This window comes from Carcharodon carcharias, chromosome 22 (assembly GCF_017639515.1).
Source record: "Carcharodon carcharias isolate sCarCar2 chromosome 22, sCarCar2.pri, whole genome shotgun sequence".
Classification (NCBI taxonomy): Eukaryota; Metazoa; Chordata; class Chondrichthyes; order Lamniformes; family Lamnidae; genus Carcharodon; species Carcharodon carcharias.
The window spans coordinates 14,271,149-14,289,009 of NC_054488.1; the positions used below are offsets into that span (position 1 = coordinate 14,271,149).

General features: G+C 42.2%; 1 protein-coding gene across 3 annotated transcripts in view; it reads left to right on the top strand.

Annotated features, from left to right (window-relative positions):
- Window positions 1-17,861, top strand: part of gas7b (growth arrest-specific 7b) — a 425,852-nt gene that overhangs the window by 59,425 nt on the left and 348,566 nt on the right. Inside the window, exon 1 of one of the 3 annotated variants that reach the window (XM_041216595.1) lies at window positions 15,472-15,503. The exons of the other annotated variants lie outside the window; for them this stretch is intronic. Within the exon in view, the coding sequence (XP_041072529.1) occupies window positions 15,501-15,503 (3 nt within the window). The 5' untranslated portion in view covers window positions 15,472-15,500. Of the gene's footprint in view, window positions 1-15,471; window positions 15,504-17,861 lie in introns of those variants that run through there. 3 annotated transcript variants of the gene reach the window in all.

The following is a 17,861-nucleotide window of genomic DNA, read 5'->3' on the forward strand; positions in this document are numbered from 1 at the left end:
AGTAATAGAAACCCTCAGGCTTATGTCAACAGACAAAGTGAAATACCAAGCTAAATGATGGACATTTTTTCAAAGTTTAAAGGGCAGGACTTCTAAATACCTTGACAGCTTGACAGCTTCCTTTGACAGGTGCTTTTGACAGGTCCTCTTGACAACTCCTCTTGACCGTTTTGACAGTTGATTTTGACAGGTCTGTTGAGAGTTCCAATGAGCTTGACAGTTAATGGGCAGAATTTTGCTGTCATCGAGCAAGGGGCTGGGCCCGTTTGTCAATGTCTAAAATGACACGGGATGATGTCGGGCAGAACCCCCGATGTCATCCTGCCCCATTTAAATTTTCAGGAAGGCGGGGGCGCAGCAAAATCAGCTGCGGGCCCGCCAACCTGTCAATGCCAATTGAGGCCATTGACAGCATAATTTAAACAATTAAAGGACCTGCCCGTCCAACCTTAAGGTTAGTGGTCAGGCCAGGAGCCCTGGTGGTAAATAGAAAAAACATGAAACCTCATCTACCAGCAGGATGAGGTTTCACGCAGGGTTTTAAAAAGTTTAATAAAGTTAAAGTGTAAACAATGAACATGTCCCATCTCATGTGACATTGTCACATGCGGGGGACATGTTAGGGAATTTTTTTTTTCTATTTTTAATCTTTTTCAAAGTGGAAGCAATCTCCCTGAGGTTGCACTTTGCCTCAGGGAGATGTGCGCTCTTCCGTGCGCATGCGCGAAAGGGTGCACTCTCGCTTTTGGGGAATCCCCCCCACCTGCACAGGAAGTGCATAGCTTCCCGCTGCACATCATGCTTGGCGGGCCTTAATTGGCCTGTCCATGTAAAATGGCGGCGCGGCCCGCTTCTCCAGTGGGGATTGGCTCCCCGCCCACTGGAGATTGGGTCGGGCCCGACAGGCAGAAAATTCTGCCCAATGAGTTTATGCACTTTTTACACACATTCATGCCCAATTTTAACAATTCCAAAGGACACCTGATCTCCCTCAAAGAACGCCTGACCTCCCTTAAATGTGTCCCGGGACCATACCCAAAGGGGTACCTTATCTCTCCAAAGGAGGTACCCTGGCTCTCCAAAGAAATGCACAAAGTTCAGACCTGCTCTTACCAGGTCTAATCTGCACACTTTGGGTTTCACATTCCAGGGCTACTAAAATCCAACTTGAGTAGGAGGCAGCCGATGATTTAAATAGCCAGCTTCCTCCATGAAACATACATGTGTGAAGCATGAACTGCCGTCACTCCCGCTCCTGCGTAAATGGGAAGTGCCATGTTCGGAGGCTCTCAATTGTGGTGAAAATCAAGGCCTATTTTCTTCTCTAACCCTGACTGTAAGGTGCTTGAATTCTTCAAGTTGTCCAGTCTTATGACTTAGCCAAAACCTGTGAGAACTGATTAAGAAGTTAAGCCTCATTATAATTAATGGTCATTATATATTAACTAAATTCATCTGGATAAATTTTGAAATGTAGATTTGAAGTCAAACTGTAAAGAGGAAACAGTCATAGAGTTAGACAGCACAGAAACAGGCCCTTCGGCCCATCGTGTTGATGCTGGCCATCAAGTACTTATCTATTCTAATCCCATTTTCCGGCACTTGGGCCTGTGGCCCTGTATGTTATGGCATTTCAAGTGCTCATCTAAATACAGTATCTGATATTATAGCTAAACTGCATTTTGAAGGTTGGGTTTGGCTATTAATTTGTTCAAAGGCAAACTGCAATCTGCAAGTATTGATTTATTTCTACACATAGGGCTGAATTTTACGTCCCATGGGCAGGCACGTACCCTACCTGATCGGGTGTAAAATTGCGCGGTAAGATGTCGGCGAGTGTCACGCTGTCATTGCGCACCCGCGTGATATTTCGCTCGGCGGGCGTGCACAATAGTCTCCAGTTTTTCGTGGCCTGTCCAACCTTACGATTGGCGGGCGAGCGAATCAACCAGGCGGCCTTTGCATTTTTCATCAAGCTCCACCCAAGGGTGGGATGAAATTTCCGCCATGAAATAAAATAAAATATAAATACCTGTGGGCACCTTTTTTATCGGCTGCATTGTCAGCTGATTGATTTTGATGCATGGATTTTTTTTTTTTGCAGCTTTTTAAACCTCTATTTTGGTGTTTTCAGGCCTGCAGCTCCCTGAGGCAGCTGTCTGCCTTCAAGGAGCTTTCTCGCAGAGCTCGCCTGCGCCCGCCGAAATATCATCATCCACCCCCTTCCCGCCCCCACCCCGGCAGCGCTGATTGGTCAGCCGGTGTGAAATCGTGGTCAGGGGCCTGTTTCCCGACCGCTTCTGGGCCTACCAATCGCGTGCGCCCGCCTAAGATAAAATTCGGGTCTTAGGCTGGAAGCAGACTCCCAGAATTTTAGAAAAATAATTTATAATGAGGACACAACTTATAAATGATTCAATTACGGCACCAAAGGCAGGATTTTCTCCCATTATGAGATTGGAGCAGAGGCCGGTGTGCTGGTCTACTGGCACCACCCTGTCCCCCAGCCATTTTGGGGAAGGCTACATCAAGGGCGGAACAGCTACCTGCCCGCATCTGTCAGGTAGCTAGTTACAGTAATTAAAAGACCAATTCGGGCCGTGGATTAGGCTGACTGGAATTTCTTAGTCAGCCTACACGTTCCCACAGCGTTGCAGCATGGCATTTGCCTGGAGGCAGCTTCCCGGTACTGGTGCTAATGCTTTAGGATGACTTCTATTGCCTTTCCAGCTTTGTGAGGTCACCTGTCATCTTTAATTGGACGGTGAGCGCACCCTCTGGCCACCAATTAGCCAATCAAGGCAAAACCTACATTGGGTGACTGTTTGTGACACAGTGTGGGGTTGTGACCCACATTTGACTCTTGCATCAGGATTCAGACTCAAAGCGCAAAATCCTGCCCCCAGTTTCTATATAGCCCTGACATTGGGTGGCATACATCAAAAATGTACCACATTATCCAGTTTCCTAAAGTAATTACAGATTAGGATGGTAATTCTGTCCGTATTATTGCATCCATTCACAGGCCTCCCATTGCTGCATCTAATTGTCTCTTTAATGATTCCACAATTTTTCCCTTAGCTATTACATCTCAAAGTTACTCTAGCGTTCACCTTACAGTTTAATTTAGAGTACTATTCCGGGAATATCTTTTTCCATACGGTTTCCTATTTTATATGTCCTGATGAGATCCTCTGAAACATTTCAGCCCAGATCTTCGCTTCTGGGTCGGGTGCGCAGAGACAAGAAATTTCCAGACTCTGCGAATCTGACCTTTAAAAATGGCAGCCTGCAGTTCTGAATTTCATTCAATGCGGGAAGCAGGTTGAATTAGAAGTCAGGCACACTTTGGCTATCACACTCCCGTCCTACCAAGATCCTACTTCAGTGGAGGCAGCTAATGATTTAAATGTCCAGCTGCCTCTGTAAACCATGCATGCTTGAACCCCAGCCTTACCCCTATGTGACTGTACCCCCACTGGATGCCAGTCTGTTCCACATTCTGATAGCCAAGCCTGACTCCAGTCACACCCCCTGTGATAACAGGAAGTGCCGTGCTTGGGGGTGGAGCTTAGGATTTTCAGACTCATCCACCATTTTTGCCACAACAGAGAGGGGCTCTGTCGTGGTGCAAATCTAGACCTTCCTCGTTCCTTTACCAGTCTGAAAAATTTGCATTTATCCAGTTATTTTTAATCAGCCCTCAGAGCCATGTCTGAGATCAGTCCTTTCTCTGCATTTCCTTGGTCTTTAATGCCTTTCTTATTTCTTGGTAACCACACTGGACAAAGCATTCCTCAAGTAATTTGCACGAATTTGTGCTTAAAAAGGGACTAAGGTTTGAACTGAAATCCCAATGGTGCATCTGACAGACCTAGAGGAGCAAAGAAGTATAGATTGACCTCAGTTAGGTATTTTGTCTCTGTGAATATTATCATCTCTATTGGGATTTAAAGGCAAAAATTGATCCAATTTTAAAAAAAATTGGGTTGGTAAGAAGTGAGAAAAATTGTTTGCCTTTTTCTGGTGTTCTTTGTTTCCCTTGGAAACCTCAGCGCTTCATAGCCAAGTGATGTGTAGTCACTGTTATTTTGTAAGCAAATGTGCCACCAGTTTATGCAGAGCAAGCTCGCTCCAAACAGTAAATGAGATCAGCGATCAAAGAATATACTTTTGGTGTTGTTATAGGGTGGAACGTAGGGTGGACAACAGGAATCTCTTTGCAGTGGGAAATTCCTCAGAGACGCTTCAACAAATCTGGCTATCTTGCTTTCTCCCAAACAGTGGGGCCACGGCTTCGAGGGAGAGGATGAAGGGAAATATAAGATAAAAACAATAAAGTACACTGCCCTCTCCCCCCCACCTCCCACCCCCCCCACCCCCACCGCACCCCCCACCGCACCCCCACTGCCATACACACACAAGGAAACAAATAACTTCAAGAGTTATAGTTTCCTCATCAATGAATGTTTTGAGCTTCATTAGCAGCCATTTTAACTGTAAAATAATTAGGCCTAGCATCCAAATACTAAAATAGAGCTAACCATGGAAATGGTCATCATGTACGACGTGTCTGATATAAAATAACAGCTACTGTTCTTTAGAAGTGTGCTAGTTATAGATCTTTGAAAGGTGGGCCATTGATTTTAAAATCAATCAAATTTTAACTAAGAACTTTTACATGAATTTTTCTGATTTTAGAGGATTTAATATTTGTTATGGAGAATAAGCATTTATTTGAATTGGTTAACCTTTGTAGATTGTAAAATATTAAATTACTCATCACTATTCATTATGTTACAATAAGAGAAAAAGGTAATTGGATTTGAGCTGAGGTCCAACTCCTTAAAATAGTAAGGGGCATTACTGAGGTGAGTGACGAGAGGTTTTGTGCAAATCCAGGATTGCAGAACCAGAAAATATAATTATAATCTGAAGGAGTCATAACCTAAATTTAAAAAGTGACATTTCCATGCTTGGCTATCAGAATATGGAACAGACTGGCATCCAGTGGGCATAGAGGTAATGTTGCTGAGCTATTAATCCAGAGGCCCAAGTTAATGGTCTAGGTTCAACTCCTTTATTTAAATTTAAATTAAATTAATACAAAACTAATCTCAGCAGTAGTGACCATGAAGCTATCGTCGATTGTTGTAAAAACCCAACTGGTTCACTAATATCCTTCAGGGAAGGAAATCTGCTGTCCTTACCCAGTCTCGCCAACATGCGACTCCAGATCCACAGCAATATGGTTGATTTTTAACTGCCCTCTGAAATGCAAGCCGGACAGTTAGTGATGGGCAACGAATGCTGGCCTTGCCAGTGATGCCCATATCCCAGGGAAGAATAAAGAAAACAAAAAATAAAGTGCATTGAATATTGACTCGGATTAGTTGAAAAGGATTTGATGCTTGATTCAGTAGGGTGCAGAGAAATATAAGCTCAGACTATGATAAAAGAGGGAAAGTGTTCAGATCAGTTCCTGAAACAGGACGTAAGTTTGAAATGAATGAGGCAAAATGGCATTTCCTACTTGGTGCGTATTTATTTTCTAATCAGCATCCACTGGATGGAACTATATAGCGTACGAGATACGCTATATAGAAAAAGCACTGTTGAATTTCTGCTTTTCAGTATTCTAATACTCTAAGATTTTGAAACCTTATTATCAGTGATTCCTCTCCACTGATGCTGTCAGACCTGCTGAGTTGCTCCAGCATTTTCTGTTTTTATTCCTTTGGAGTAGTTATTTGTTTTCCTCTTATTTCAAAACTTTGGTTTCATTTTAATATTCATTTTGTAGAACTCCAGTGAAAATACACTTAGTCATCATTGTAGTACAATTTAGTACAATTTCCAGAATTTGGCATATTGACTGTCGTCTTAGTTTCGCCATGCTCAATGCTGTACCTTGTTCCCTGATCAACTGAATTAATAATCAGCTCTGAACTTTTCACCAGGTCTGTAGTTTAGCTCGCTGCTATTAGGGAATGATTATTGGAAAATCACCAAGAACCTACAGGAAAAATGGCATTGAGACAGATTTCGCTGTGGGTGTGTACCTGACTACATCGGTCATTAAGATAAAAGTAAAATACTGCGGATGCTGGAAACCTGAAATAAAAACAGAAAATGCTGGAAAAGCTCAGCAGGCCTGGCTGTGTCTGTGGAGAGAGAAACAGAGTTCAGAGCTGGAGAAGAGTCATACGGACTCGAAATATTCACCTCTGTTTCTCTCTCTGCCAGACCTGCTTGAGTTTTTCCAGCATTTTCTGTTTTTACTGCTCCTGTCATTAGTTTGAATTGACCCTGCACTCTTCGGCGCAAGACAGGTTTACATACAAAGGGCAGAATTTAATCCCCCTTCCCCAATGGTCTGGAGCGTACTGCGAGGTGGGACGGCATGGGATGGAGCATCTGTTGCCTTCCCTACTCACCCCGATTAAGTAAGGGGCAAGGAAGGGCGAGGTCATGTTGCTAAAATGGTACTTGTGCTACTAATTACTATCTGGAAGTGTATGCAGTGAGTTCACAGTATGTATCTCCTGTGTAAATGCAGCAACTTCACAGCATCCAATACATTTCAGTGGTGAGGCAGGCAGTGAGAAACTAACAATGGAACAGCACAGCTTGGACAATGTTTGGGCGTTCACATTTCACTACATGTGGGCTCCTTGTCTGAAGTTGCTGCACCATTTAAGAATAAATAATGACGATTCACCTTAGCAATAGTGTTATTTCGAAAGCAGATTCTAGTCCAATAAGATTACATTGTCCTGAGCAAAACTGATTTCATGCTATGGGGAACCCCTGATGTTATTATGCCAGAGGTCAGGTTAGTTGAAGAATAAATCTTTACACTATGTCAGTAAAGCGTGAAAACACAAGATTAGTACCAGCACAGAAGTCAGAGTCAAGTGGAAGTTGAGCAGGTTTCCATTAAATCATTGAATAAGCAAATACGCTTTTTAAAAAAATGTTATTCTGTTGCTTGTTTAATAAATTGGTCTAATCTATGTTTTAATTTTCTCATATATGATTCATATTGTTGATAAACTGTAGCATGCTGACATTGTTAATTTAGCGTGGGAAGCAGCCTGCAGATTTTATTGGATGTCCCCACAGATTTTGTGCAAGTATTAACAATTGTGATGACATTACTATAAGTCTGTTGAGAAATGTGCAGTTGATTGGTGGGAATACTATATCCAGGGTAGGATTAAATAGCCTGGGAAGTGAATATACTTGGCAGAAGTTAGTGGGGTGAACATAGCCAGATTTAATGGGGCCCGAGAGAGCCATCTCGGGATTTTGTAGGATTTACAGTTCAGTAAAGATGCACCAATTTCTCTCTGCCTTTTGCCTGGCTGCTAGATTTAAGAGGTTCAACAAGCACTAATGGCAGAGGTCAGGCTAACATTAGTGATGGGGTGTGTGGTGATTTTTGTTTCTTTTTCATTTAAAATTAACAAGCCTCCGGTGGAATTGGAGATTACAAATATATTTTTCCCAGAGGGTATTGGATTACGTGGAGCAGATTCCTAGTCACGGCCCAAAGGCTAGCTATTTAATACACCGACAACTGAGCTGGGTGACCTTGGTATGGGATGGCATTTGTGACTGTAGATTTAAGAGATGGTTAAATAATCCATGTAATGCAGTGGTCCTTTGCAGCTGAAGCAAGGGGGCTGCTGGAGCGAGTAATATTACTCATGGATGCCAGAGTTCAATAGTAGGTTGTGAGGATGGGTGAATGTTGTGTCATTTCACAAGATTCATAGTATCAAAAAATACTAAGCGAGAACATAGAAGTATGAAAGCACAGTGGGCTTAAATTAGCTGATTGTGATGCAGAGAAAATAAATTCAAAGCTCACCATGGAAATTTGCAAAATTGAATTCAACTGAAAAAAATAGTAAATTAAAAAAAAAAGCTGGTGCCAGCAAAAGTGACCATGAAGCTGTTTGAGTAAAACCCCACTGGTTCACTAAAATCCTGCAGGGAATGAAACCTGCTGATTTTACCTAAGCCTGACTACGGGATTCCGATTGTCTGTTATCTCAGAAGTGGCCTACTGAGCCCCTGGGCTTGTCACGACCTACCAACATCTGGGCAATAATTGCCAGCCTTGCCAGTGACACCCACACCTTGGGAATGAATCTAAACACAATAGATGTGAAGTCTATGATAGAGGAGACTGTGGAGGGAGCAGATGTGGTTACCAAATTATCTTTCTCATTCAATTGTTTCCAAATATGTTTTATTTCAGTATCCTTTTTGTAGCAGACGCAGCAAATTCAGAAATTGATATATAGATGTGTTACGAGCAAATATTTAAATAATTCTGGGAGCTGCACTAATCTTAGCCTGGTAGCTTATAAGATTTCCCTTTGCAACACAGCAGATGTCTGCTGGACCCCCTCAGATATGCTTTACTAATGGCAATTGATTCCAGACCCCAGTTTTTGTGTTCTTATTGTTGCTGGGATCAAAGGCTATATGCCCTTCAATGGGCAGATGTTCAGGAAATGCTTTTATTGCAGGGGTCCTTTCTCCTGACTAATGACCATATCCATGGGATTTGGGACAGGTTCAGTGCCAGGGCAGGTCCTGCTGTGCTGCACTTCCGGTGGCGCAATAGGATTTAAGAATTTGGGGTGAGGTATTTGGAGTGCAATTGACACCTGCCAAACCCTAAACCAGTTTCAGCAACCCTTATAGGACAGAGAAAATTCAGGAGAAATTAAACCATCAATACTGTGCTGTATATTGCAATGAAACTGGGGCACTGATTGTAATCAGAAATTACAATAAACTGAACTAACCACATAAATACTGTGGCTGCAGGAGCAGGTCAGTGAGTGGGTAATTTGTGGTAACTTGCCTCCTAACTCCCAAAGCCTATCCACCATTTACAAGGCACAAATCAGGATTGTGATGGAGTACTCCCCATTTGCCTAAATGAGTGTGTCTGCTACAACACTCAAGAATTTCGCCCCATCAGCCACCAAGTTAAACATTTCCCTCCAACACCAGCACAATGTGGCAGCATGTGTACCGTCTACATGATGCACTGTAGCAGCTTGACAAGACTCCTTTGACAGTACCTCCCAAACCTGTGATGGTGGGAGGAGAGCACTGTTTCCTCTAAGGTGCACCCATGCACGGCCCTGCAGAAATCTAGAATGTACCACCCATTGGAATAAACAGGATGCACAATTTTGTGAAATTCAGTGACTTTTAAAATGTGAGCTGGCCATGGATGAAAAAGTAGTGCTCAAAGGAGTTTGTAGCCTGCCCAATACTAAGAAACTATAGGGGAAACTTTACCCGTGACCCCGACCATATAGAAAGACAAGGGTAGCTGATGCATCGGAACACCACCACCTCAAGTTTCCTTTCAAGTTGCACACCATGGAAATATACTATTATTTCTCATCGCCACTGTGTGAAAATCCGGCAACTCCCTACCTAACAGTGCTGTGGGAGCACCTTCAAAACACAGACAATAGCAGTTCAAGAAGGTGGCTTGCCATCATCCTCTCAAGGGCACCTAGAGTTGGGCAATAAATGATAGCCTTGTTGGCAATACGCACATCCTAAGAATGAATAAAGAAGCATCTGACAATGCAGATAGTACTATTCAGGTATCTAATGTATCTGACATCAGTGATATAGTTCTTAATAAATTGAGGTGCCCAGTGTGTTAAACAGACTCCGATGAATGACTTTCTCTGCAGCACCTGCTGACATAGTCACTCCAGTTACTAATTTAAATCTGTCATGTTGCATTTATTTTGGTCACATACAGCACTCCTGTTCTTTGAAACTAAGCAGCGCAGCTTACTCTAAAGGAAAAAAAAACACATTTATATAGGATGTCCTGTAGTGCTTTACAGTGAAGTAATTTTTTTGAAGTCTAGTCATTTTTAATATAGGCAAAGCAACAATTTGCTCACGGAAAGATCCCATAAAGAGGAATGTGGTAATGACATAATCTGTGTTAGTGATGATGGTTGAAGAACAAGTATGACCAGGACACCACAGAAACTCCCATGCTCTTCTTTGAATGGTGCCATCGGTCACCTGAAAGGGCAAATGAGGCCTTACCCAGCCCTGAGAGTGCACTCCCTTAGCGTCAGCCTAGATTATATGCTCAAATCTCAGAAATGGGCCTTGAATCCATAACTTTCTGACTCTGAAGCAACCACTGAGCTATCAAAATGTTGGTATTAACAGGAAGTGTGCCATTTAAATTATTAATCTTCTCCAGTATTTAGTTCTTTATGGTAATAATTAAATATAACAGGTAGGATTAACAGGACAAACAGGGTTTATTCTTGAATCTGATGTATTATTATCTATTTAGTCTGAATCAAAAATATAGGCATCCTACTGATACCAAACATCAAAACACATTGATTATACCATCATTTCAATTTATGCTTTTTTTTTTAATTTACGGGATTTGGGCTTCCCTTGCCCATCCCTAATTGCCCTTAAGAAGTTGGTGGTGAGCTGCCTTCTTGAACAACTGCAGTCCGTGTGGTGTGGGTACACCCACAGTGCTGTTAGGGAGGGAGTTCCAAGATTTTGACTCAGTGATGGCAAAAGAATAGCAATATATTCCCAAGTCAGGATGGTGAGAGGCTTGGAGGGGAACTTTCAGGTGCTGGCGTGCCCTTGTCCTTCTAGATGGTAGTGGTCATGGGTTTGGAAGGTGCTGCATAAGGAGCCTTGGTGAGTTTCTGCATTACATCTTGTAGACAGTAAACACTGCTGCCACTGTTCATCAGTGGTGGAGGGGGTGAATGAGTGTGGAATGTAAAATGCAACTTAGCATTGATAGGATTTCCCTTCTTTCATATTTACTGCTAGCCTGTGTGAAAATAACAACCAATCCTAAAGGCTGAAAATAGTTATGAATAACTGTGAAGAGCTGGTGGTCTCTGACATTGAAACAACCAATGTCTCTTCTAGTATTTCTGCTATGAATTTTGGCTTCATTTTCTAATGGTCCATCCATTGGTAAGTCCAGCACTCAGACTATCCATCCTCATTCTTGGATGGGATAAAGATTTAACTCCTTTAAATCAGTTCACATTTTAATTTTAGCAAAGCATGGAAACATTCCACAGCTACAACTTGTAACCAGGATGAATTCAATTCAATACTGAATTAATTGAAACCATATTCATCCAGACTGATTTTGATTTGATTTGGGTTAAGCAAATGAACACAAATTAACTTGATATTTCACATTGGCTCATATGTTGATGATTTCAATGTGCACTGTCTTCACACAATTCCTTAGCAGTGCTGTGAACTTCAGATACAGTGGAGGTGGGTCCTATAAATAGTGGATGCTACAACACAAACATATTCATAATGCAGTATTAATTAGTAATCTTATCCAGGAATTAGTTAAGGTACCTGCACAGATAATCCATAGCACTGCTGCTGAGGAGGACATTTCTGACAACAGGGTTATGGCGATACTGTACACCTGATATTTCTTGAACCTTTACTGAGATGACTGGAAACTGACATAGAAAAAAAGCTCAAACTGAAATCACTTCAACACTATTTCTAAAATTTGCAGGCCCAAAGCCCCTAACTCCCATCAGTGCTGGGTGATTGTAATACTGTTAGATGGCACTCCCATCTGCTGGATAGATGCAGATGGAGACGGCAACTTACAGTATCTTTTCACAGTGGGATAAAGTCAGAGATATTGGATCTCTGTAAATTGACTATGGTAGACCTGTTTTTCCATTTACTTGGGATTTTATTTTTCTTAGTTATTGGCTTCAAGGACTGAATATTCATTGAAATATGGAAAAAAAAAGTTGTCCTTTATCGAATGTCTGGCGCTATATTCAACTTTTGGATCACTTTCTGCTTTTATATTATGGTCAAAGATGCCTAGGTGATAAATGAAACTTCGCAAATATTTAGTATTAGATGATTACTGTAGGGGAGTTCCAGTGTATTTGTCATTCTTAAATTGGAAATGTTTGTCAAAGTAAGAAAGATATTCAACACAAAGTTGGGTTGGGCATTTTTCAGTCATCGCTGCTGGCAGCCTACAAAAGACTTCAGGACTCCAACATATAAAATTGGAGGGGGTCTAATGTCTGCTTTATCCTCCCCCTTGCCAAAATATGTCTGTGAAGAGCTGGCCAGGGATCTGACCTGCCTCATTCAGGATTCTTCAGTGACTGTTGCAGCCAAAGACAGGTGATGTTTTAAAATGTTTTTGTGAAGCCAGGTGAAGGAGTTGTGTTCCTCCTAGCTCCACAGCCCTCTTCAGAGCAGCTACTGGTACATGATCGACACCCCCTCCCATTTTCCTTCTCCCCCTGCCCCCCCCCACCATTACTTGCCTGAGGGCTGCTGCTGGTGAGTTAAGCTCTGCACAGTCCCCTGTTTCCTCATTTAAGACTAAAAACAAGTGTGGTTAATTTTCTTTTCCTCTTGTACAATTCCAGAATATTTAATTATTTGCACGATAAATCCTGGTAGAAAACATAAATACATGAGGCATAAATACATTATTTTTCTGCCCATGACTTTTATCTAATAAACTGTTGTCTCCCTGAAGGTTCAGTTGAAGGCATGTGCTGTTATTTTAGAAATTAAATTGGTTTTATTCTAGAAAGTTTGATGGACAGTGGGAAATACATATGCAGTAAACTTCAAAATATTTGACCAAACAGCTATCGACCTTAATTGGTTGACTGCCCATAAAATTAAACTGTCATTTTGAGGTAACATATGTTGATTAAAATACAATGCACCTTGTTTTTGTATGGAACTTGAAGGAAGGTTGATTGGCACTTTTTGAATATGCCAGTAGACAATAGACTTTTCGAAGGACATTTTGAGAAATGGTATTTCCAAGTGATTCTCCAAATGGTGGTGATGCCTTGAGCCAGTCCCAGCCATCTGTCAATTGTTGGTTATAGACCAGCATGAGGAGATCTGGGTGCCTGTGGCTTGCTTGATCCCTCAGCCAAGTACATTTGAATATATGGGCAGGGATTTATAAAAGGAAATATCTGGAGAACTCATAAAATAAATAATGTATTAGGTCTACTATTCAAAATCATTCTGCCTGTGTGCTAGGTCCAAGAGTCCTTCAGTGTAGTTGAACAAACAATCATGCTTAAGTAGAACTTAGCTGTGCGGTTAGCAATATTTTATATTGAATTTTAAGAATATAAGAAATAGGAGCAGGCATAAGCCAAAAGGCCCCTTGAGCCTGATTCATCTCTCAGTGAGATCATGGTTGATGTTTGACCTCATCCCGCCTGCCCCTCATTTCCCTTGATTTCCTTCGCATCCAAAAACCTAATTTGGCCTTGAATATACTCAACAACTGAGCGTACACAGCCCTCTGGGATAGAGGGTTTCAAACATTCACAGTTCACTGAATGAAGAAATTGTTTCTCATCTCACTCTTAAATGATGGACTCTTTTTCTTGAGACTGTGCCTCCTAGTTATAGACTCTCTAGTCAGGAGAAATAAACATGAAATTAGCATGAGCTAGACGATCCAGAGGTGATGTCAGGAAACAGTTCTTCACACAAAGGTTAGCAGGAATCTGGGGGTGGAATCTTGTTGTGGCATCAGGGATCTTGCCTGCTGGCTGGAGAGCCAGCGAGAGACCCCCGTTGCTTCTTCTCAGGAAGGCCTGCCGAACCACATGCCAGTCGGGCAGTGGCGAGCCAAGCAGAGGGCTTTCCCCTGGAATCAAGGCCCCGGGTGTTGAAGTTTCGCCTACTGAGAGCTGCCAGCCAGTCAGAGGCCGGCAGCTCTTGCGCTCAGCAGCGCCACTGGGGAGGCTGTGGCTGCTGCCGGGAGGACAGGTACCAGAGCGCCAGGTTCTTGGAGCGACCCAGGCAGGCCACAGGTAAGTAATGTGGGGGGAGGGGGAGAGTGGTGTTTTGCAGGATGGGGTTCACAGGAAGAGGGGTGTGGGGGGTTGACAGCAAGGGCAGAGGGTGGCTGTCAGCAAACCCCCCTTTCCCAATGTCTGGCCCCTCGAAGAGTCACTTGAGTGCCCTTGATTGAGGAACACCACGCCCCACAAGAGGTGACAAGCTGCCGGCATGGTTTTAGCTGCGTGGTGACATGCCCGCCTGCAGCTGGGTTATAGCCAGCGCTGGTGGAAGAGGCCCCTAAGTGGTCATTAATTAGCCACTTAAGGACCTCGGTAGGTGGCAGGGTGGGCAAGTTGATCATGGGCCCTCCTGTCCAGAACTTAATTCTGTTGGAAGCGGGAACACGGCGGAGTTCACGGTACACCACCATCCCCCCTGATTACATAACCTTCTTGCCTCCAAACTCGTTGCCAGTGAGCACAGAAGATTCCGCCCGGGAACTCTCTCCCCTAAGAAGCTGTTGAGGATAGGTTAGTTGAGAATTTCAGAAAGGGGATTGATAGACTTTTGTTGAATAAGGATATTATTAAGAGATATGGAACCAAGCTGTGTAAGTATATCAGAGGTACAGATTGCCCCATGATCTAACTGAATGGTGATTCAGACTGGAAGATCTGAATGGCCTCTCCCTGTTCTAATGTGAGCTTAAAAGATATTAAAGTTTTTCCCTGTGAAATAGTAATGGTTCAACTTGACCTCCATTGATTGCCTTTTTTTGAATTTTTTAAAAATGTGAGCTACTTTAATTGAAGTCACTGAAATGCACTGCTGATTTAGAAATGACTAATATTGAAATGGATGCTATCCATTTAATTGGGAGCAATGTTTTTTTGGAACAATTAATAGGTATTAGGAACACAGAATTTTGCAGTGAAGTGAAATTTCTTGTCCGTCTATGTCCTGTTGTTTAACTACAAGAAGAACGAGGAAGGCTAACGTGAAGTCACATGACTGTAAAAGCATAATGAGAAAGTCACCCATTAGGACCCAGAGACCGATCTAAGGTCAAAGTGATTAACATGATTTTTAAAAGGCAGCTTTACAAAATGGTCCTTGTTGCCGAGAAATGTGATGTAATTCCTGTCTACTGGAAGTTAACAGTGTCTGGCATTGTGCATTTCATGACCTGATTCTGGAAGCTGTTTGTGAACTTGCAAAATTGCACATCTGGGGGAGTTGGGAGAAACCAGTTAAGTTAATTTGTTGCTTTCTGAAAAATTTTGAAAACATTAATGGAACAAATAGTTCTCAGGGCGTTTTGAACTTGAATAGCTCAGTAAAAGGTTACCAATTCTCACTTGTTTACAGCCCATTGGCTCCAACCTTGCATTAAGTCTTTCAATTTTGATTAACTCCCTAGCTGGGACAGAGGAATATTTCACACTCCCTCCCACAGTTCGCAGATTGGGGATTACTTTTAACTGTCATCGGCTGCACATTCACCATCTCAGCCACAGTGTCCTGTTTGTGTTCCATCAGCCGTTTCGAGGTTATATATACATTTTAATTAATACTTAAGCTTCAAATGACTTGGAAATCTTTATTCCCTTGAGATGGTAAGGTTTTTTAATGGCAATATTTTCTTTGGCACAGTTATCCCCTTTAGTGAATCGTGCTCAAAGAGTAGTTAAAATACTCACAGAAAACGTTGAGGAGTTTGGTGGGATCTTGTGTTTTGGAAAAGCTGGTATTTTTATACTTACTTGTTTATGTGGAATTGTTTTTCCTTAATCATTTCAAAGGCTTTCCGCTGGCCTTGAGAGGGTGAAGTGATTGTGAGATGTGCTCCTCGCACTAATGTCCAGTCCTCATTATGAAACAACATTTGGATGCTGCTTTTAGTACAATGCTAAATATTAATATTTTAGTTTATATTTTGACCCCAGAGAAGTACATGGATAATGTAAGGTTGCTAAATTTCTCACAGTAGCTTTGAGAAGTTTCTATTTGCTTTATTTTTTGATTGTGGATGAGGGCGCAGATTTAAAGTAATTGGAAAAAGAAGCAAAAGTGATATGAGGAGAAACTTTTTTACGCAGCAAGTGGTTAGGACTTGGAATGCACTGCCTGAGAGTGTGGTGGAGGCTGGTCGAACTGGAGCATTCAAAAAGGAATTAGACTGTTACCTGAAAACGAAGAATGTGCAGGGTTAGGGGGTGAAGGTGGGGGAATGGCACTCAGTGAATTGCTCATTCAGAGAGCTGGTGTAGACACGATGGGCCAAATGGCCGCCTTCTGCGTCGTAATAAATCTGTGATTCTGATTTACGTATTTATTACTGATGTATTTAGGTCATTCTCTTGCCGGATTACTGGGTGAATGGTGTAATAGGTTCCAACTCAGCTCTGTGCTGTTTTAACTGACTTTGGCTTCTACAATTCACCACAGGACTCTGAAGTGGAAGGGGAACTATGTCAGTCCAGATCGTTATCTAAGAATCTTACTGCAATGTGTATGCTTGTGGGCACTGAATGGGAAGAGGATCTGTCTCAGCCTCTGCAGTTAAATAAGTTGCCAGCATTCAAATCTCGAGACTAATACATGAAGAATTATTAGGGGATTACCAGCATCCATGACTTCATTCCACAAGTAGTCAAAGGCTTCAGGAGAAAACATTCGATGGGGAATAAAGGGAAAATATTGGATATTCAGAAGTGAAATTATTGCCAATTCATCCATCCTAGCATCTTTTAACTAAATTTTATTTGTCGATTATATTTTATTTCTCCAGTATTCTTTTGTTGCAATGAAAATGAATTCTCCTTCCTTTCTCGAAAGCAGAGTGAACTCTCTTGTGACTAAACCTTGCAAAGTCAAAGACCAGGTTCTAGAAAGGTATCCGGGAATTGGTTTACTACGTGTGTGAGTTAATATGGAATAATTCTTCATTATCAGTTATTCTGCCACAGCCTGAAACTTTTTACAATGAACTTCATAGTTTATTGTCAGATAGTCTTAGGTCCTACTTTTTTTAAGGGCTTAGTTTCCTCTGTGTTATTTTTAGCTTATTAGTTTAAACACTCAAGTTTAGTTTCTATTTGCAATGTTCTGACAAAGCCACTGGCGCCATTATTTACCAGGAGGTGGTGAGGGAGCGCAGTTGTGAGAGGGATACCCGGAAATCCCGCCAAATTCAGTGCCAGGTCCTCATCATCATTTTGGTATTCTGTTTCTGAGGTAACTATTGGTCAGATGGACAAAATGGCCGACTGCCCTTGAGGAAAGCCAGTGGTAGGAGGCGGCAGCAGGGACTGTTGGGGATGTTCCCCAGCGATCAGGAAAGATCAGTGCTTGGTGTTGGGTGGAGGGTAGAGGTGGCCATTTGCAGCTAGGAGGGACCACGATCGGCAGAAGTTTACTTGAAGGGCAGGAGCACTGTTGCTCATCCTAGCTCACAGGGCATACTGTAAAAACCATTTACCTTCTGGAGTTGACAGGCCCTGTCTCCATTCAGTTTTTTTGTTTTATTCATTCACGGGACATGGCGTGTCGCTGGCTAGGCCAGCATTTATTGCCCATCCCTAATTTCCCTTGAGAAACTGAGCGGTTTCCCGGGCCATTTCAGAGTCAACCACATTGCTGTAGGTCTGGAGTCACATGTAGGCCAGACCAGGTAAGGGCAACAGATTTCCTTCTCTAAAGGACATTAGTGAACCAAGTGGGTTTTTATGACAATCAACAATGGTTTCATGATCATCATTAGCCTTTTTTAAATTCCAGATTTTATTGAATTCAAATTCCATCATCTGCCATATAATGACGTGTCCCACTGTGTTTTGCAATATTTTATTTTAATTGCACCCCCCCCCCCCCCACAACTGAGCCTCCGGCCGATCAGAGGAATTAGTATCAATCCCATTATCTGGTTTGTTTCATATGGGTTAATGACATTTTAACAATGGACGTAGGGTTTT